Source organism: Haliaeetus albicilla, chromosome 23 (genome assembly GCF_947461875.1).
Source record: "Haliaeetus albicilla chromosome 23, bHalAlb1.1, whole genome shotgun sequence".
Classification (NCBI taxonomy): Eukaryota; Metazoa; Chordata; class Aves; order Accipitriformes; family Accipitridae; genus Haliaeetus; species Haliaeetus albicilla.
Genome location: NC_091505.1, coordinates 3923533 through 3944592, shown reverse-complemented (window position 1 = coordinate 3944592; position 21060 = coordinate 3923533). Strand labels below are relative to the sequence as shown.

At 41.5% G+C, this 21060-nt stretch overlaps 1 protein-coding gene across 1 annotated transcript in view; it reads left to right on the top strand.

Moving 5' to 3' along the window:
* ALG13 (ALG13 UDP-N-acetylglucosaminyltransferase subunit) overlaps window positions 1-17358 on the top strand; it is a 31486-nt gene extending 14128 nt beyond the window's left edge. Inside the window, exons 15-29 of the mRNA XM_069811690.1 lie at window positions 520-620; window positions 1397-1524; window positions 2239-2476; window positions 2642-2755; window positions 2968-3124; window positions 4232-4432; window positions 5160-5292; window positions 6326-6361; window positions 6494-6549; window positions 7181-7243; window positions 7595-7766; window positions 9063-9185; window positions 14150-14190; window positions 15015-15198; window positions 16356-17358. Of these exons, the coding sequence (XP_069667791.1) occupies window positions 520-620; window positions 1397-1524; window positions 2239-2476; window positions 2642-2755; window positions 2968-3124; window positions 4232-4432; window positions 5160-5292; window positions 6326-6361; window positions 6494-6549; window positions 7181-7243; window positions 7595-7766; window positions 9063-9185; window positions 14150-14190; window positions 15015-15198; window positions 16356-16621 (2013 nt within the window). The 3' untranslated portion in view covers window positions 16622-17358. The remainder of the gene's footprint in view (window positions 1-519; window positions 621-1396; window positions 1525-2238; window positions 2477-2641; window positions 2756-2967; window positions 3125-4231; window positions 4433-5159; window positions 5293-6325; window positions 6362-6493; window positions 6550-7180; window positions 7244-7594; window positions 7767-9062; window positions 9186-14149; window positions 14191-15014; window positions 15199-16355) is intronic.
* The last annotated feature ends 3702 nt before the right edge of the window (window positions 17359-21060 follow it).

The window sequence follows — 21060 nt, the reverse complement described above, 5'->3', positions numbered from 1 at the left end:
AAACAGAAAAGGAAGAGCTAAAAAGGGAGGAGAAGCATGATCTGGCCAGGAGATGCTGAAAGGAAGGTCAGCTTTCTTTGTATTCCAATGTCGTAGGTAGTGACGGCTTATTTTTTATCACTGTTTGAGGTAGTGCTGATGATTCGCTCAGTGACTTGTTTCTAGCTGAGCAGAGCTTTCCATTCCAATTTCTTGTTTTATCCTCCATCCTCCTTAAGTTCTTAAATAATGGTCTTCCTTGGTACTTATCTGCTTGGAACAGTGTATAAAAATAAGTTAGAAAGCAGGTACCTTCTTACCTCTCAGTCACTCACAAGACATTATTATTATTATTATTATTTTCCTTCCTCCTCGAAATTAGTACAGTGCTCTTTATTTTTAAGAAGTATTTGAGACTCTCGGTTAACTCAGTAACAGGATCAGCTAGGAGCGGCCTTTGCTAGTAGTGCTTTGTAGACAGTATTCTGAATCCCCTGATACAGTTTGGGTTTTTTAGATTTTCCCTTGTTCTCTCTCCAGGTACGTCTGGAGCCTGGAGGTAAGTATTACAACGCTCATATCCAGGAAGTTGGACAGGATGGCAACACGTTGACCGTATTTGTTGAGGAGCTGGCAGAAAAGTAAGCAGTCTGGTGACAACTTGATGTTTGAACTCTTTCTGGTTGAGTCTGTATATTCACAGAGGCTTAAAATAGGATTGTTGAGATACTTTGAAAAGAAAAGAGAACCTAGGCTTTTAAATATAAAGAGAGGCTTTGCTTCCTTGATGGCTGTCACCCTTCAAATAGAATGTTGCAGGAAGTTTTTTCTCTTTGATTTCTAATGACCAAAATCATTATTGTAATGCTTTCTCTGAAATCTTTCTGCTCTTTCTTTTCTGGAACGTGAAAGTGGTCTTTGCAGTTTGCGCTTAATACATGGATAGCAAATTACGCTCTGCTGTTGGTTTCTCTGGAGTTTTTATGTTGTACCCAAACAACTAAATAATTGGCACTTCTGGTGAGTCTAATGACTTTCTCCACCTTGCTGTTCAAAGCATACACCCTTCTCTAAACCTAGAATTCAGCTTGATGACATATTGTAAAAATGCTGTGTTGTCAAATGCTTTCAGGTATACCTCTGAAGACAAACAAATGCAGGGAAGAAAGACTTGACCCAGGAAGTCAATAGTGTTGCGACTAAATCCTAGCTTGCTTTTTTAATAAACAAGTAGCAGTAATGTGTGCTTGGTGTCAGAGAAACAGATTTTTTTTAATTTCCACAAGGTCCTTACACTCTTTAAGTTTGGCTTTTTTTCTACTTTTCGTCTGTCTTGGTGTTGCTTCAGCTTATGTTGTTGTGCAGTTATGCACAGTGTATCTTTGTGGCACTGCTAACATCAGTGTTCTCTGTGTAGGCATACAGTTCCTTTGGCAAACTTAAAACCAGTGACACAAGTGGCACCTGTCCTTGCTTGGAATATGGTTCCCAGCCGAAAAGGAGGAACCTATCAGAAAATAACAGGGGGATACTTCTCAGGAATAGGTTTGTACAAGGTTTCCACAAGCATTCCTTCCCGTGGGGCCATGGGACAACGGGGGAGACACTCATGACAGTTTTAACAGTAGCAGTCTTTGGATATTGGAAGTGACTTAATTCAGCCTGTGGTAAAAAAACCTGGTCACTGCAGGGGTTTAATGTAAAGTGATCCTTCAGACATAGGGATGAATTTGCCTTTGCAAAAGAGCAAATCCATTGAAAATACATAGCAAAGTTAGTATTGCTCAAAATTACCAAGAAGACATTGGGCATTTGAGAACCATGTATAAAGACTAGGTCTGTGAACCAAAAAGTTTGTCTGATTTGGCCTTAGCAGAGATGCATGGATGAACTAGGACTTGCCCAGGCAATTAAATATGGATTGTATTTGTTTAATTTGGAGAAGTTTTTTTAATAAATAAATGCAGCCTTCATAAAGAGATTTTAACACTGAGAGTGCTGGTTTGATTAGCTGAAGTTGGGAAGGTATTCACATGTGAGATGTTTGTATTCTGCTCATAATTTAGAATGCCTGCTTGAGCTTTCAAAATAAGGGTATGAAGTTTGTGTACTTAAAATGCACTTTTTCTGGGCTAGGCTATTGGCTCTTTCTCTTCCGTCCAAATACTGATTCTTCTCAAATGATAACGAGAACATAGTTCTGGAGTCAGCCATTGAAGGTGTAAATCGTATCTTTTCTGTCCTCAATTGAAACTGCAGAAATGGATATGAAAACACGGAAGAGAATCCTTAAGAAAGTTCGTGGAAAGGAAGTCTTTATGACTGTGGCTTATAGCAGGGGTCAGCCAGTTCTTCCACCCCGGCTACAGCACAGTGGTCCTTCGGGGCGCTCTCCTCCAGTTCACTGCTCACAGGGTGGTGGAAACATGGCACCTTATGAACCCTATCATCCTCAGAATCCTCCTCAGAGACATAACCGTGGATTTGGGATGCCAAGGTATGAAGCCTTGAAAAACCTGTATGACATCACCGCTTGTTTTCTGTTCATTCTTGCTGCAGACTAGTTAGGAGAGAGTTTGTGCTATTTAATAGGTAAAACTACAAATGAGTTCCACCTGAGAGGCACTTCCTGGTAATTGCACCTTTTACCCTTTAAACTTAGGGGATCTGCCCGATTTATAAACAGGCACAACATGGTTGGCCCTCAAATAGCATTCTGCCCCAGTCCAGGAAAGAGATGCTATCAGAGCTATGACAGTTTCTCCTGCAGGTCCTGGTAAGTGAATATAAACCTCTTTACAAAACATTGCTCTAAAAGAGTTGGGGTGGGTGGTGGTCTGTGGAGGGCTGAGTTGGCTGTTAATGGCACAATATGAAACAATGGGTTTATTGTGTCTCTCCAAAAAGAACAGAGTTAAAACTGAGCAATGAAACCAAGGTGAAGCTCCAGATAGTGGTGATTCTTAACCTCTTTTCTTGTTTTTAAAGCTCATACAGCCGTAGCCGCCGTCAGATGCAGTGTGTGAATAAGGAATGTCAGTATGGGTTTGTACCAGGGAATGGAGAGGAGCCTCAAGGATCAGAAGAAACTATAACTTTCTATGAAATTGAAGGAGAGCATGACACTGCTTTTCCTACTTTACCAGTAAGTTATGAACAATGAATATGTTAAAACCTCTTAAGGAGGGGGGGAAGCTGTACAAATGTGCAGCATTACTTTACCTAAATATACAGCAGCTTTTTTTTCTTTTTTTTTTTTTTTTTTTTGCTTGGAATAAGCTTTAGCAGTGAATGTGTTTTTGAGAAGGGAAGGCTGAAATCAGTCTAGATCCTGTAAAACCTGCTTAAAACCTAAAGTTTTCTAAATGTTCCCTTTCTTTCCTCCCTTCACCGACAGCACTTGTTTTCTCTTTAGTATATTTTCATAAAAGTAGGGTCATGTTTCTCCTTTCTATAGCTGTTTGAAAACAAAACAAAAAATCCCTTCCTACTGTGGATGTCTGTCTAGCTCTAAATATTGTGGGAGAAAGTTTTTCACTTGTTTGCCACACTGTAATTTATCATTCATGTAACTAGATTCAGAAACTGCATAGTGATAGCCTGGATTGTTCCTATGAATTTATAGTTGTGATGTTTTGGGCTAGCTTGTTGTTCCTGAAACAATTTCTTCTGCTACAGAAACAGGAGTAAATTCCAAATCCAGACTTCTTTAAACAGTGTTTCTGTCAGGTTGTAGATGAAGTGGCACAGTGTATTCTTAAACTTTAAAATAAACCTTTTATTTGTAGTTCAAGTCTAGTACAAAGCTGGATATGTGACAAAAAAATCAATTAATATTTAGGTATCTGAATAGGAAAGCTGATCTTTTTTTTAAAAAAAAACTGGTAGATTTGAATTTCTTTTTACTGTGTTGAAGTAGTGAACTTAACAAGTGTTAGGCTTGTATTTAAATGAGCGAGGGAACCTGCTCAGGGCTGTTTCAGCAGCAGCCATTTTTAAATTCATCCTCATGTGCTAGATCTGTAATCTTTGCTCCAGTTTTCCTCCAAGAGTGTCAAGGAATAAGGACAGATTATCCTACAATTTTTGTTTTTCTGACATGAAATCAATATAGCTTACTAGCTTTTCCTCCCTGTTGCTAGACTATATACCTGCAGCTCCTAATGAATAGTTTTTCATGTTCTTTCAGTGACTTTGTTATTGTCAATGCCAAAGCCTTTTCTCTGTCTCTTCCTTGTCTTGTTTAGTAAAGGAATATAACATTTCGTGGGGAAAGATGCATCTCGCAGAAAACTCTGCCATCCTACTAGAGGCCTGGTGGGAGAATCTTCTGACTTACCACCTCTGCTTCAACCTTGGAAATCTTACAAGCCTCTCTGAGCACTTTATCGATCTCATAGTCACCATGTCTTCTGAGGAGAATTTTGAGTGTCACCTTAGCCATCACAAAAGAGTGAATCAACTTCTTTTACTTGAGCATCTCAATCCTATATTCCTGCTTCAGAGAACTCTGTATTTTAAATTGTGGTGCAGCTAAGGACTGACTTCAAAGCAAAGACAAAGGGCATGTGAAGTGTTAAAGGAGTCCTGTGGGAAACCTTGATGGCTGCTGCTCTCTGAAAGAGTCAGGCTTGCATGTGTGGGTCAGGTTAGTGCAGACAGTGGTGTCTATGCCAGCAGCCACCCATGGGTTTCACTAGTTGTGACCTAAAGATAATCCTTTTCCATGATAATTAGAGTATTTGGATGAACTGATCTTGATCTGTTGGTGTGGTGGGAATGCTCCAGGATGAGGAATGCAGGAGTATATGTTGGGGGTAGCAGTCTTGGCTGTTGTCTGGGTTCTGCTCCCTCCTTTTCAGCTGGCTTTGAGCTGGAGATAAAGCTGGCTAAGTTCTGGGAGGGAGCAACTTGACTGTATGGCATAGGACAGTGGTAGGTCTTCAAAAATGAATTACCTTAACTATGCTAGGCGGAACAAAAGGTAAAGGAAAGAAATGTGTCAGCAACTGTTGTGCTGCGATCAAGGTGCATAGGAACAGACACACAAATGGTAATTGTAGTAAGTTTTGGTTGCAGCAAGCTTGGTCTGCTAGCCTACTTCTACTCTGTGTGTGTGTGTAGAGCATGGAAAGGCTTTAAACTATTTCTAATTGCACACTTCTGACTTTGCTTTTTAGAGCCAGAGTAGCCCTGTTCCCATTGTCCATGGTCCAGCAGGATTTTGGGTAGCAAGGAGAGGCCCAAACTCTGTTCCGCCTAACAAGCAGAGCCTGAATTCCTCTGAGGAGGAAGAAGAAACAAGTGAAAATGGTGAGTTCTTAAAGGATTAGTGGGTAAAGAGACAGGTTTAGAAGACTTTCAGTGTGCTTTTGATTGTCAAAGCAGGTTCCTTGTATGTCCTAAATGTCTGTTTTATTGTGAGCTTTGAACATGCCTGTGAGCACATTATTTTTCTTCGCTGTCTGATAGAAATGTGTCCCTTCAGTTTAAGCTTGCTACGCCATCACCCTTGTGATTGTGTAGGTCTGTAGCAAGCTGTCCTGGTTTCAGCTGGGATAGAGTTAACTGTCTTCCTAGTAGCTGGTACAGTGCTATGTTTTGAGTTCAGTATGTGAAGAATGTTGATAACACTGATGTTTTCAGTTCTTGCTCGGTAGTGTTTAGACTAAAGTCAAGGATTTTTCAGCTTCTCATGCCCAGCCAGCGAGAAGACTGGAGGGGCACAAGAAGTTGGCACAGGACACAGCCAGGGCACCTGACCCAAACTGGCCAGCAGTGTATTCCATACCATGCGACATCCTATCTAGTATAGGGACTGGGAAGTGTGGGGGGGGGGATCGGTGCTCGGGGACTAGCTGGGTGTTGATCGGCGGGTGGTGAGCAATTGTCCTGCGCATCATTTGTACATTCCAATCCTTTTATTACTACTGTTGTAATTTTATTAGTGTTATCATTATTAGTTTCTTCTTTTCTGTTCTATTAAACCGTTCTTATCTCAACCCACGAGTTTTACTTTTTTTCCTGATTTTCTCCCCCATCCCACTGGATGGGGGGGGAGTGAGTGAGTGGCTGCGTGGTGCTTAGTTGCTGGCTGGGGTTAAACCACGACATGAGCCAAGTTGCTGATTAAAAATGCATGGTGTAAATTTGGTAATGGCAACCTTGACGCTTGGTGGAATAATGAAATGAACATATTTTGAGTGTTTCTCTACCTTTTCTGCACAAAACAAGATGATACTGAAAGCAGCTTATTAATGGATGCACTGAAATGTAATTGTGGTAACTTCAGCTTTAAGCTTTCCTCCCTGCCCCAAATCAAAGCTTCCTGTTCTCTCCCTTGTAGGGAAATTTCATGAAGAATATATCTATGCACCTCCAGGTAAGTAAAACTTTAGTCTTTAGTGATAGAACACTTGGTGAATGTAATGCTGTCATTATGACGTTTTTGTAAGTTTCTGAAGGATGAGATGTAATGCTACTCTTTTCAAATAATTTTGCCTATGTCCTCCAGATCCTGACTGTGAAACTGCAACAGTATTTAGTTCAGCAGAACCTACAGCAAACTTGGTAAGCTTCAGTCACTGTCTGTTCAGATTAGGAATCCTTGAAGTGTGTGGCATTCTTCATAGAAACTGTCCTTGGATGCAGGCTTAACACAGTAGGTCAGAGACTTCTTTTGGAAGAAAGGGATGATGGTTTCATTTATATATTCACCCCCCTTTTCCTCCTTAAATGGTGAGGTTTTTGTCTGAGTCTGCAAGTACAGTATGAATTGTACTAGATACATAAATGATTTTCCACCTTCCCTTCTGCAAAGAGAAAGCATGTACTTGAGTGCTGTTTACTTTTCTTCTTTTTCTGCTCCAGACAGCGCTTGCTTTTATCATGCTACCCTTCAAGTCCTATTCCAGTTAGTGTATTCCTCCACTGTGGGACTGGAGAGATCTTGCCTCTGATTTTTTTTTTTTTTTTTTTTAAACCTGAAACTAAATCTGTAGTCACCTACTGGCCTACAGTAGAGCTGAAAGCCAGCCCTGTTGCATGTCAGAATAAAACTGCTTTTACTTGAGTTACAAAAGGTCCTCTGTGTGTGTATAATCAGTAAATAAATTTAAAAAATTTAGGGGTGTGGTGTGTGTATGCCTTGTGACTTCTTTGCTTCTTAAATGGACCATGCTTTGCTTTGGAATCCATTTAGGAAGAAGGGCCGGTCTCTGTGTCACCTCGAGATGGAGTGGCTTCCTACAGCTGTCCCCAGAAGGTAGTATCTAGTATTTTATTGTGGTAGCCCTTTGGAGAGGTGACCATTCCGCTTGGTTAGTGCCAGTTTGTGGGGTCCCTCTACCTGCCTCTTATACCATCTTATAGCAAAGAATACAATTCCCTATAAATAAGCAAAACAGGAGGGTAGGAAGGTGCCTTGCAGGTGTCTGCAACTCTAAACTGGTATTTTCAAGCCAATTTTTAGGTAACTGGGATAGTTACCTTTACAGCTAGGACTTCCAAAATGCATTTATGTGAAGTGAGAATTTTTGAACTGTGTGATATTTCCGTAGTCTTTGTGAAAGCCAGTTGTAGAGGCAGCCTGCTGAATACTCTGACTCTTTTCTAGGTGATGGTGAACTCTACGGCTATCTCAACCTCAGCAGGTGTTTATGCTGCTCCAGCTACAGGCTTCTCCTCAAACCCTGCTGCCTCCAGTCCAGCCAGTGTCACAACAGCAGTTCCCCCACAAACAGCAGTTCAGCCAGTCATAGTATCTCCCCTTTCTATAGGGAGGCCAGGTAGAGTGTACATACTATGGCTGTCAACTTGGATGTCTTACATTTTCAGTTACATCTTTTTCTCCACCGCCCCCCCGCCTTTCCTCCCCCACCTATCCAAGACAAATGTTAAAAGGCTTTGGAAAAAAAAAAAAAAAATCACTTGCTTTGTCTGAAAATGACTTAGTAGTTCTAACTTCACTGCTGACTTCTTGCTTTTATGTTTTGGAGGCGACAGTTGCCCCTGAATTTGCATGGGAATTAGAGGTCTCTGCTTTGGGTTCCCCCCTTGCCACCTTTAGCCATCAATGCCAACTGTTTTGCTAGGAAGTTCTTTTTCAGAAGGCAAAAGTTCATGGCAGCTCCCTTTCCCCCGTTTCCTACAGTTAACTTTCCTCTTGAGTTGAGATATTGGTCCTGAGGCTTTACTATCCTTTCCAAAAGCGTCACTGCCTGGAATAGTTCAGGATCCACACAAATGTCCAATTCAATTTTGTGCCCCTTAGTTAGCACCTGTGCTTAGTTACTTCTATGCAAGGAGATCAAATTTGTGGTTTGTCACATGGTGCACTTGTCACCTGAAATGCTGTATCTATGTCGTTCTTGTGAAATGTCTGTTAAGAAAAAATGATTTTTCCCTTCTTAGAAAAAGGACTTTTTATGTCTTCTGTAACTCTTCATTTAGCATCCAAAAAACCCTCCACCTTCACTTCTGCCTAACTCCGTCTCCCTTTTTCTTTTCCGTTTTTCTCCTTGGCTTGTTTCTTTCTGCTTTGCATGAGAGTTTAGTCAGCACAGTTTCTAAGCTGTCTGCTTGCTGATGCCATTACAAATAACCTACTGGTGTGTTAGAGGTGTGGACCACTTATGAATATTTAACAGTAGTCTGTCCAAAATATTTGTGGCCTGACATGTCTTGAACCTTCCCGTGTTTTTGTGGGCTTATTGTCATGCTTCTGATGACTTAAAGTGATTAGTCTGTTCCCTGTTGTTCCAAGACAGACAGTTACGTAAGGAAAGTCTGGCCTGCCTTCTAGTATGGAGAAATGATTGAAAAAGACATTTATTCTTAACTGGAATATAAAGCTTGCAGATAGCCATACCGTTAAGGCTTGTGAGACTGAAAACTTCCCATCTAGTTTTAAAATTTCTTCTGGACTTCTTTTGAAGTGATTACTAAAGAGAAATGTGTTAAAGCTTGCATTTAGGGGCACTGAGATGACAAAGGAGTACATGGTTAATTCTGTGACTTAGCATCTTGCTCATTTGACATGCCATTGCAAATTTGACTTGACTTTTGTTTCCTTCTAATTGTAGCAGTTTCTTCGATGCCATTCCCAGTTTATTCAGCTCCTCTTCCTCCAGTCAGTGAGATGGGAGAGGCTGGTGCCATTCTTCCACCTTACTCTTGTGATCCCAGTGGCAGTGATCTACCTCGAGGTAATGATGGTATTTTATGCTTTTACTACTGCTGCTCTTCAGCACACTTCTGACTTGTGTTCTCCATGGAAACTTAACAGAATACCTCTAGTGAGAAGAAATGGCTCTTTGCAGCTCGCAGGGAGTGCGAAATAATATGGATGCTTATGCTAAAAATGTTTTAATTCCCAGTTCTGAATAGCAAGTTCATATTGGACTCAAATATGTGATGGCTGCAGCTTTAGACAACAACTGTGTATTTATACAGTCGTGCTGTTGCACAGTTCAGTGGGATATTGTGGTGTTTTCCTGTAGGGCTCCAAGATCTCATTCTGTGGCATCAAAAAGCAGGGATACAGTGTATTGTTCCTTGGGTGCCTAGCCTTTTTTGTATACGGGCATCAATTATGACAGTGTTTGTGGTATGTTTCAGCTATTAAGCAACAAGTGTGCAAAGACCAACATAGTACCAACCAGCAAAGCAGCTCAGAAACAGCTTTCAGCTTTGTCAGCTGAATGTGGACTTCATTTTGAAAGTGGTAATTGTCGGTCAACTTGCTCTTAAAACTTAAGAATATCAGCATACCATGCAAGGTTGCATCAGACAGCCAAGCTTGGTAGGCAGTGCAACAGGCATATACATATTTGATTTTTTTTTTGTTATTAATTTATTCCCTTATTCTGCCATGTTTATGGCTGACAAGGCATAAACAGACCCTGTAATTCACAGAGCTGGTTTGTTTTTTTTTAATAACCCAAAGATCAAGCTGTCTGCTGTCCTTATTGCAAGTTAAGTGCCTCTCAGCTACAGGAATAACAGTACTGCTTGCTATTATGCTATGTGACTTGTTTTTCTCTAGGTGGAGAATGCTGTGAGGCCCAAGCGTGCCACCATTGCATCGCTGCACACATCTCGAGAGGCAGATAAAACTGTTGTGTGCCACAGTGTCTTGTCTTAACTGATAAGGATTGTTGGCTGTGTGTTGGTTGTGTCCCTCCTCTGGCAGGGAGCATGGGGGGAAGCTATTTTTGTCAGTAGTGTGGTCAAGCTAGAGGTAAGCTGTAGCCTACTCTGAAGAGCAGCAGTGCAAAACTGGCTGTCTGTTAACATTTTTGCTGTTGAAGTAGTAGGTATATCTCTGCACATTGGTTGAAATACATAAACTTTTAAAATATCCCCCCCCCCCCCCCCATACACTGGGTATGTTGAAAGTCTGTGTATCATAGCTGGCTTATTCTAACAGCCATCTATAGATACAGGAGATGACATGGTTATATCAGACTTAACTACTTTTAGTTCAAGTTCCTGAATCTCCCATGTTCTCTGTTGGTGTAGAGAGTAGTTTTTCATTCATGGGTGAGTGGGGGAATGAACTGGCTGCATATATGTAGGGTCTGTGAAATCCAAGTGTTCCTTTTTACACTCTTTTGAAAAGTGTAGTTTTGCTATAACTGCCTGACTTGCTTTCCTCCCCACCTCCCCCCAAAAAAACCCCAAACATCCCTGTAACTGACTGCATTTTAGGTATATGGCAGTTGCAGCTTTTATTGCATCAGACTGTAAAGCTTTTGGCTTTTATTCCAAAATCTGTTACTTGAAGATGGAGCATAAAGTGTTTTAGTAATGCAAAATGTTTTCATGCTTCATTTGACGTATTGCCATCTAAAGTAGCTCTGTTGTCCCTCTGTGGGCCTTTCCTCAATGTACTAATCCTAGAGGGCTACTTTTGGGTAAGGTAGAGCTGCTCTTGGTATCTACAGTTCAGGTAGCTACATCTGTTAGGTTGCAGAAGAACTTTGGGCTGAAATGGTATGGAGTCTTTTAGCTGCATTTACCATGTAACATGCTTGTCTTGTCAGAAGTCGATCTGGAGAAAGGCAGGTTCCAAAACACTATGGCCGTGTGCTGCTTTCACAGGTACTGCTAATGTGGTCTGTAGTAACTCTGCTCTCTTGCAGGTGCTCTCAATTCATGGTTTTGTTAATCTTGAATACTCTGTTTACACTTCCCTGCTGCATTAGTATTGCTCTAGATGATACTATGCGCACATCAGTGTTAATGGTTTTCAGCTTTAGTTGAATGCCCTTAACTGAGGCTCTCAGCACTTAGGAGGGTTGGGTGTTAAGTGTACTGACAAGAATCTGGAGTGGATGTGGATTAATAACCTCTTCAGACCCTGCCTGTAGCTCTTCAGCTGAGTCACTCCACATAATACTGGCCATATTCTTCTTGGCATAGACTCTAGAAATTTTGTTAAGGATTTTCAGGTTGGTAGTTAACAAGGAATTGCATGTAGCATTTATGTTGACACACTGCTTGGTGTAGTATAATCTCTATGGCCTTTAAGTTAAGAAATCCAGAAGCTTTGGAGTAGTGTGGGGTAAAGTATGTGGGTACACTTGACCTAGAGTTCTGTGCACTTAGCTGGAGATGGCATAGTATAGGTGGGGGGTATGACTTGTCAACAGACTGAAGTCCTGGACTTGGGAGGAAACCCTGCCCTGTGCCTTAGTGTTACTTGGTACATCTGCATTTGTTCCAGTTTTCACAGTCTCTGAGATCTTTTTTTTAATGGATCTTAGGGCTTGTGAAACATGTTTATTAACTTGGTGACCTTAGGTGTCCTACCCTTGCCTGCTCCCTTGTACTTGAAGGAGCTGTTGATAAAAGACCGCTTGATATTACTGTGTTCCAGAGACTGCAGTAGTGCTCAGGGTTGACCAGAGCTTCCCATCAGCACAGTAAAAATTCTATCATGATTTTTGTCCTGATGCATTGTGAGATGAGATTTTTATAAGTAGTCAACATGGTCTTTATGTTTTCATGTTGGGGTAGTTCACTTTTTTGGCTTAGCTATTGCTTCATAAGGTAGTCATGTTTTAGCGAAGATTGACTTGATTTCTAGACATCTAAAAGAGGAATATAAACAAAAACTGGTCTCCTACTGTACTGGCTTCTGTTCCAGCATTCCACAGACGTCAGTATTTCCAGTATCAGTTTGTCACTTCAGTCTCCCAGCTCTCCTTTGTACTGTTATCATTGCTGCTATGAAGCAGCTGTTTCATTCGGCTCTTATGCTTGTTTTGCATAGATTTGCATAAACAATTGAAGAATGAGATCAGATTTTTTTTAAAAAAACCAAAACCCACAACAACTTGTTCCAAACATGGATGCAGTTTCAGCTAGATACTAAGAAGTTGGCATTTGTGTTAGCCTTTGGGTTATTTTTAATATTTTACTGACTGGTCAGCATCACAGCCAATCACCAGCACTTTCAGGAGTAAGCTTACAGCTGTTAGATGTAAGGAAGGATCTGTGTGCACTTCCTAAAATAGCTGCATGGATTGTTGCCCTGATCAGATATGCTGCTGAACAGTAGAAGAGTTGAGAACTGGCAGCAGCCACAGAGGAGCAAATCCTCGTGCATTTCAAGACTGGCCATTTGCATTTCTGTTGCTGTGCCTATCTGAAGCAAAATATGATGCGTAGAAGAGCAGCTGGGAAAGTGTGCATGCATAGTAGATGGGTGGACAGGGGAGCAATGTGGAGCCAAGGCCCTGGTCTAGAGGGAAGTGGGTAGGTGGTAAGAAGATGGTATATATGGTAACTCTGAAGGTGTTGCTAAGTTGAAGCCCTTAGTGGCTTGCTCCTTTTGAGTTGTCTCCCTGCTTTCCCTTTCAGTTCCCAGCAGTACTAAAGCAAAGTCTGCGCGTGTGCATGCATGTGCAAACCTACTGCTGTGGAATAGGTGACTTGCTCTTCCTGAGCCTTTAAAACAAATCTGTATTTGAATCTGAGAAATCAACAATGTCTCTTGTGCACAGTTCCAGAACTGTGTCACAGGGTTAAAATGTGCTCTCTTTTTTTCTTTTCAATGGTCAACTTTAAAGGTTTAAAACTGCTTCACTGTTTTTGGACAGTTGGAAATGTATTTCCAAGTTCAAAACCCTGTTGTTCTTGGATAGTGGTTTCAAGGTTCGTCCATACATCTGGGATTGCTTCTCAGCATGTCATGTATTTGCCTGGGGGCAAATTATTCAGTTCATGGAAGGCAGAAGTAAAAGACTGCTTGCAAGAAAGCAGGGAACTGAGTACCCTTGTGAGGAAGGGGAAGGAGGAAATATATTCCTTATTCCTCCCCCTCCTCCATTTTCTGACTTGATAGGACAACTGGGGGGACCCCAGAACTAGGTCAGAAGGTCTTAGGATTGCTGCATATGACACATCTCTGTGGTCATTGTTCAGCAAAGCTCTGAAGATGGAGATAGTGGCAGAGCCAGACTTCACACTGGCCAGAAACCGTGTGAAGCTGGAGCCTCCATGGAGTTGGCCTGTTGCCTCGCATGCCAGCCCCGTATGGGTATTTGCAATATGTATGCAGAGTGTGTATCTAATGCGTATACATTGGGGGTGGATTGTCACTCGTGTATGAGAAGGCTGCTCCTGCCTGTCTGTGTGCTCCCAAACCCTTTCTCATTTCTGTAGTGAGGAAAGGAGGGAGTACTTGTAGTGGTCAACTTGATTTAGGGGCTCATAATCAAATTCTTATTTGATAAAATACTTTTTCCTCTAAAAATGCAGCCTTAATAGGAAGCCAGAGTTGCTTAAGTCCTCGTTGCTTTGACAGGGGAGACTTGTAACAACACTGACAATTATCACTTGAGTAATCAAGATGAATAAACGTTAAATTAAAGCTAATGTAATCATTGAAGTTTGATAGTAAGTTGGTCAGACAAATGCTCTACTATTGCACAAATAGCTAACTGGATTAACTGAAAAAGATAAAGTAGGTTTAACAACTATTTATATTCAAGATGTATTCTTTACCCTTGCAACTTTAAAGAAAAGTAGTGCTAAAATTCATTCATTCACTTATTCACTGAGTAAGAGTAACTTAAAATAAAATGCTCTTAATGTGTGTAAATTTCTTTTGCTTCTTGGTTTATGCTCTTCTGCTCTTTAATGTCATAACCTTTCCTTTCAGATACGAAGGTCTTGCGGTATTATTTTAATCTGGGATTGCAAGTAAGTGCTTTTAAAATGAGTATAAAAAATTGCCTCTCAAAACTGTTTTTCTTGACAAATGTACTGATGTATTTAAGACTTCCAAGCGTGCTAAATGTACATCCTGTGCACTTGACTATTAATACATATAGGCTTGCTTGGTGGAGATTAACGGCTTGGGAAGTGAAGCACATTAGTATGTGTGTTTAGTTGTTTTACTTTGGGTTGTGGTGGTGGGTTTTTTTTGTTTTTGTGGAGAATGGTGGATAAATACTGTTTTTTCCCTCAAGATAAGGGAGGAACCCAAGCCATTCTTAAGAAAAGGTGTGTACCTAGACAAGACATCAAAGACCATTTAGACGTGTGTGGTTTGAGTCTTCTAGGACTTGTACAACAGTGTTCAGACTGGTTAGCGCTATTTCTCCATGTTCTGTGACCTCTTGCTCTGCTGAAGAGTTGTCTCTGCACCAGCAGTCATATGCAGTGTCAGTGCTGCTGCTGCTCAGGGCAGTAAAAGAAGTAATGTCAGCTTCTTCAATTGAAGAAATAAGAAAAATGTCTTTGAATATGACAAAGTTGATAGGTGGGAATCTTTCTCTGTGAAGATTTCTGACACAACAGCAATGTGGAACTGAGGTGGCTATTGCTGCAGGTATTGCAGTATGTTTTCTGGTAGGCAGTATTGGGTTGCTTTGGTATGTGTAGTATCTTAAGGGGCTAGGAAGGAAAAAATGCTCTTCTTGGGAGCTTTAGATCTGAAACTAGCAGTGATTTGGAGGAGGGATGGAGAGTATGTGGTTGTATGCATGACCTTGTGGGTTGTTTTTTTTTTCCTTTTCTCCAAGTATTATCATCAGAGCTATTGGCCTTCCATGGTGTATGTACAGCCAGCGCTGCCACCATCGCCTGTGGAAGTTTATCCAGCATATGCTGAGCCAGCTCCTGTCCTAGATCAGTCAGTACCTCAGGTCTACACTGATGCTGGGCGAACTGAAGTCCACCACGTTCCCTTGGAAGCACCTGCAAATGGTTAGTATTTAAGTGTTATACCACAGACACAACTAATGAGAAGTGAGGGAACAGGTTTTCGGAGCATGACTGCTCCATAGGAGCTGCTTGCCTGCAGCTTTGCTTTCCTGTAGGAAGCGTGAGGTTGGGAGGACATAGAGTACACCTTGTAAGGGGTTAACACAAATTCCTCTGCCATCTGTGGTACTACTTGAAGTATGGCGGAGTCACTGGTGTAGCCACCAATGTGTAAAGGGCTTTCTAAAGCCATAAAAGGGAAGTAGTAATCCTTTCTAGACCTGTACTAGGTACGCTACCTTTAACTTAGGGGAAGTCTGTCTAAAACTGTGAAGGAATCTCTTTGCTTACTGATAAGCAAATAGTGATGGTATCAAAACAGAATGCCTGTATTTAAAGGAGGGAGTTGAGTTTTGGCAAGCACTGAGCACTGGTACTTCAGCTCCAGGGCAATTTTTAAAAGGAAGATGTTGCAAGCCTTGTTTTTAGGCTCAGCGTGCTGAGCTGTTACCTCTTGTGTAGCCATTATTGCTAGCTGTGTCTCTTACTGTGCATAAGATTTACAGCAAGACTTAGTTTCACCGGGTGGCTTTGTAGCAAGCTTGTAGATCCGCTTGGCAGGAAACAGGATGATTGTATTAAATGAGGAAAAAGATGTCAAAAAGGTCAGATGCCTAGCTCATTAAAATCTATGGAACATGGCAAACTGTTGGAAAGGAGTGCATCATAACAAAACTGTTGCTCAGAGGCATACAGGCTTATTGCTCTGCTAATGCTTCCGCCTGCTCAGCTAGGGTGGTTCTTTTGCATAGATTAGTGTCATATGGTCAGAGATCAAACAGGGAAAAAATATATTAGCTCTCTATCTGAGTTTGTCTTGAAAGCTGACGCTCCAAAGCAGAAGGCAGCTAAGCAATTCTTGGAACAGGGTTTAGTGAGAAGATGAGCAAGTTTGTCCTCTAGTTGTAACTTGGAACCCAAAATGATTTTGACCCCTCCATTAGAAGGGACATACATGGGCATAAAATTGTCATCTAAATGGCTTTTCCGTTTTGGCCACCACAGTAATGCTGTGTTCATGGTAATGCAAGCCTGCATAAAAAAGGCCATAGATATGGTAAAATATGGTGTGTGTGTGTATTTTGTTCTGTTCTTTTAAGGTAACTTTCAAAATGCAGAGCCTCCACCCCTGTCCTACGGGCCAGTATATTACCCAGTCGTGTCGGACCCCTTCAGCCAGCAATCTCTTCCTGGGTTTGATTCTTTAGTACCTGCCTATCGCTATATTAGTGCCTGGCATCCAGTAAATGCACCGTATGGAAATTCTCCACAAATTGCTAATGCTGTAAGTTCTGGACCGCTGCACCAGGTCAGCTATATTGCCTCACCTAACCCTGCACCTCATGATGTGCCTCAAGGAATGTAAATCTGGGAGCTATAAGCTCACTTCTTGCCCTTGGTTTCTCTTGTATCTTGTTTGTCAACTCTGTGTGTTAATACTGTTTTGTAAACGCTACCCTGTCTTGGTGGGCTGGTTCAGTTGATTAAACTGCATTCAAATTTCATGTTTCTCTTTAGGTTTATGCTAGTGATTGTTGATTTATGCTAGTGATTGTTGACTTGACAAGATGTTGTTTTAGTCGATTACATAGGAAAGCATAGGAAAAGAGTATACATACACAAACTGTAGTGCAGGGAACACAAAGCTTGGTTTTGACTACATAAAATATGTGTAAAAACCATATGCTATCACTAAAGGAATGTTGCATCATGTACCTCTGTGAGGGGTTGCACTGGAACACTGAGACACCTGGTTCTTGTTTAAGCACTGAAATAGGCTGCCATTACAACTACAGGTAGAAATTGGGCACAGGGTTGTTAGAGGATGAAAGTGTTTGAAATAGGTTGGCTTTCTCAGATTTTTCAAAACAAAGCTTCTTTGCCACTAGCGGTCACATATTTGTAATAGCTGTATTTCTTCTGTCTAATTTCATTCTGCGTAGGTTTTGTGACTCTTGAAAGTGTAAGACTACTGTTTTGGTCTGTTGTATATTGCTGTATGTTTGTAAGATTTGTTTTGTGAAAGCTGTTGCACAAGTGGTGGTAGTCTTGGTGTTTAATTTGCACTGACAGCACAAAATAAAAGCATTGAACACATGAAAACGAGTGGTCATTTATCACTGGCAGGTTACGTTTCTGATGGTTGGACATCTGACAGCCTGGGCCAAAGAAATGTCGTTGTCTTGTGTGGGGTAAGGCTTCTTCAGCCTTCTATGAGAAAGTAGCAAAAGCTTTCAGCGTGAGAAGGAGGCGCAGTGGAAAACTCTAGCTGTGTTTTTGTTGGTAAGTTTAGGAAGAAAACATTTAGTCTGTGCATGTGAACTGCAGTTCTTTCAAATGACTGTCTGCAAAGGCTCTGTCCTTGATAGAAACTTGCTCTGTACGTGCAAAATCCACAAGGACCGGGTGCGAGTTGGGCTCTGCCTGCAGTCCTGGGGGCATCATGGTGGCATAGCTCTGTCCTGGGCTAACAGAGAAGGGCACCAGTGTGGGTTATGCCGGCTCAGTGCCAGAGGCACTGAAAGGAGCAAAGACCCTTATTTAACAAATCTTCTTGACTTTCACATGACTTCAGCATTTGGGTGTCTGAGCTGGATTTTGAAAGCTATGCCTGACAGATCTTGTAGGGAATTTTGAGTCCTCCAAATTCAAACATAGCCTGTTTTAGATAAAGAGATGAAGTTGGTAGCTTCAGATGGTGGCACAATTGCCATATGCCAAAGTTGAAATCAACTCTATGGGCCCATACTACTGTTTAGTGATTTCTTCTTTTTTTTTTTTCTTTGTGTGTGTGTGTGTGGTGGTGAAAAGGTGATTGACTGCAGAATTGGGAGGGGGGAAAAAGTAGGTTTCCTTCAGTATCCCTTGTAAGTAATCATGTAAGCAGAAACATAGGAAAAAATGACTCCTTACAATTTTATCTTAAATTCATGCAGCACTTCTGGTGTTGATCCTATTTCCTTAAAACTCTTGAGACCTTTTTTTTTCCTTTCATAAGAGAAGGTGGTAATATAATCCTCTGTCAGGAGGGTTGCAGGCTTGGCTTTTGGTTTGTCTCCTCAAATCTCTAATTGCTGTACGTTTAACTTGGCAATTTAATAATGGCTTTTCAAGATGGAGGAGCCAGGTAGAAAGTCAAAGCATGATGAAAATGACACCCAAATAGCAAATTTGATTATGAGCTGCTGTGCTGTTTAAAAAACCAAACAAACAAAACCAAACCCAAACAGAACAAAGTAATTGGTGGCAGTTAGGACTTTGGCCGTTGTATTTCTGCCTCCGGAGGAGCACTTGACTTGCCCAGACATTTCTCAGAAAAGGGAGAAGTTCCTACTGGATTTTTTTTCTCCTTTCTCTGAAAAAGCATTTACTAGACTTAACCTCTTAAAGGGACCAGTAAAGCATGTGACTTATTTTATGAACTTTAAAGTAGAACAGATTCAAGAAGTACAGTTTCCATGGTGGAGTCATGAAGTGTGTTTCTGCATCAGTCACGAGTGCCATCTGTCATATCCCAAACAGCTGCTGTCAAGCACCGAAGTCAGTATCTTCTACTTTCAGGCTTTAGCTATGAATAATGCCTCCTTTCTTCTGCTGTCACTGAGACAGCCTTGCTTTTTTCTATACAAATGGTTATTCTAGCTAAGTGTTGGTCTCGTCTCTTCTGGTATTAGTTTGTATCCTGAAGTCAACTTTTTTTTAATTGGAAACACTGACTGATAATTCTGGTATGGAGTCAAGTTTTTTGCATGTTTTTGCTTACCCTTCTAGTAGCTGGATTATTCAGCATTAGCTATGGCTATCATGGCCGTGTTGGCCACTTTGATATACAGGAAAATTGCATTAATTGATATAATAATGTATGTAATATGTGGCCAATTAACTTATTTATGGATTTGATACACACAGGTACCTCTGTGAATTGATAGATGTATTTTTGCCAGGGCTGTTTAGGCTCAAAATTAACTTTTTGAACTAGCAAGCAGGGGCTGTGGGGAACAGTTAGCAGCATGTCCTGGAGCTGGTTGATGCACGCTCTCCCTAGGTCAGGGAGTGCTACTTTCTTACTAACAGCAAAAGAGCTTAGAATTGTACAGAAATTTAAGTGAATGCTGGAGTCTTTTCTTTTGAATTCTGCTTTCCTGAGTTGTGTTGCACTACAATAGCTCTACATCACTTACTAAAGCAGCTGCTAAAAAAGCCACAGCTCTACCTAAAACAGCTAACCTGCTTCATACGTCAGCCATTTCCTCATCTAGAAATTACTATGTCTGGCTGCAGCATCCCTGTACTGATAATATTCCTAGTTTTGTGGTTAAGTGTTCTGGTGGCTAATTGCTACAAAACAGTTGCCTCTTGAAAGGCTATAAGATAATTCACATCAAAATTACACAGAATTCTGGGGGTTTGAGAGGGGTTATTTTGGGGGGGAGGGCGGTGTATGCGTGGTCTGCGGGTGCCAAGATGTGGGCTCATGGTCTTTTTTTGTGGGGAACCCAGCGTCAGCCTGGTGATCATCCAGACTTGTTTACTTTGGCACACGGTTTGATTATTGCTCTGTTACAATTTGGTACCACCCTAATGCTCTGGGTTTTTCATGCCCAGCAGAATTGTCATGAATGGGGGTAGTGGGATATAGCTTGCAGCTATAAGCATATTTTATCTTTAAATAGAAGCACAAAAAAATCCATGAGTATTGATTTCTATTGGGAACAATTATTTTCCTTCAGACTTTTTTTTTCTTTCTTGGGCTTCTTGAGGTATGTTGCATAATAAGTTTTAAAGCAAGGATTTGATCCTGAAATGTGTTTTTCACTTTTCTTTATTTTTTGTGGATGGGTTTTCAGCCTTTGAAAGGGAGAACAGAAGAGTCGTGCAGCCAAGTCTGTGCTAGTCATGCTCGCCGCCTTCTTTTCCACACCATGTTTTTATATATGAAAGGCAGGGGCTCAAATTAAATTAACACCTGAAGGATGTGCAGGAAGGATCCATGAGCTGGCAGTGCCACAGTGTGCTCTCTTCAGATGTGAGCACTTCTGATTTCGTAGCCCTTATAAACAGCCTCAGAGACGAGCCTTTTCTGAAGCCGCAGGATGAAAGAAGCAGTGATCAACCACAGTTCTTGTGCTTTGGGGTGTGAGCTTCTTGTCTTTTTGTCACTCTTCTAAACTGCTGCAAATCTTTCTGCCCTTAGAAGGAGCAGGCTTCGGTCTGGCCGCGTTTGCCTGCAGGTCTCCAGACGCCAGAGCGTACTTCTGTTCTCTGAGCACCGCTTGCTACACGGTAAAGTAAAAGCATGGTATTTTGGCAGAGGTGCTTGGGTCTTGTACCAAAGGAGGTGCCAAGCCTGTGCCCTGTTGCAGTCAGGCTGCGAGTGCTGCCCTCCTGGTGCGTACCCCACTCCTCCTCTGTCCCATGCCGCACAGCCTGCCCCCGCAGCCGGGGTATCGCTGGTCCTGCTTTAGTCTCTGTGTGTTAACACCCGTTACGTTACTGCTGTTTGCCAGAGGGATGAGTGTTTTTCTGAAGTCTTTTGAATTGTAAAATCCATCTGTTATTGAAGATAATTATTATAAATACTGTAGAGAAAAACCACGCCGATTCTGCCTGCCAGCAGCGTTAGCCTGCTGGGCTATCACCGGCTGTTGCTCCTGTGCTCTGTTTTCCCCTTGGTCACATAAGAACACCAAACCGATTCTTACAGCAAGTTGTTTTTCTAGCTCAGTTGTTTTGTTTTACTCTTAGCTTCCAGTGTTCCCTCTGCAGTGCTGCTGGATACCTTTCTCTTTTATAAAATTACACCAT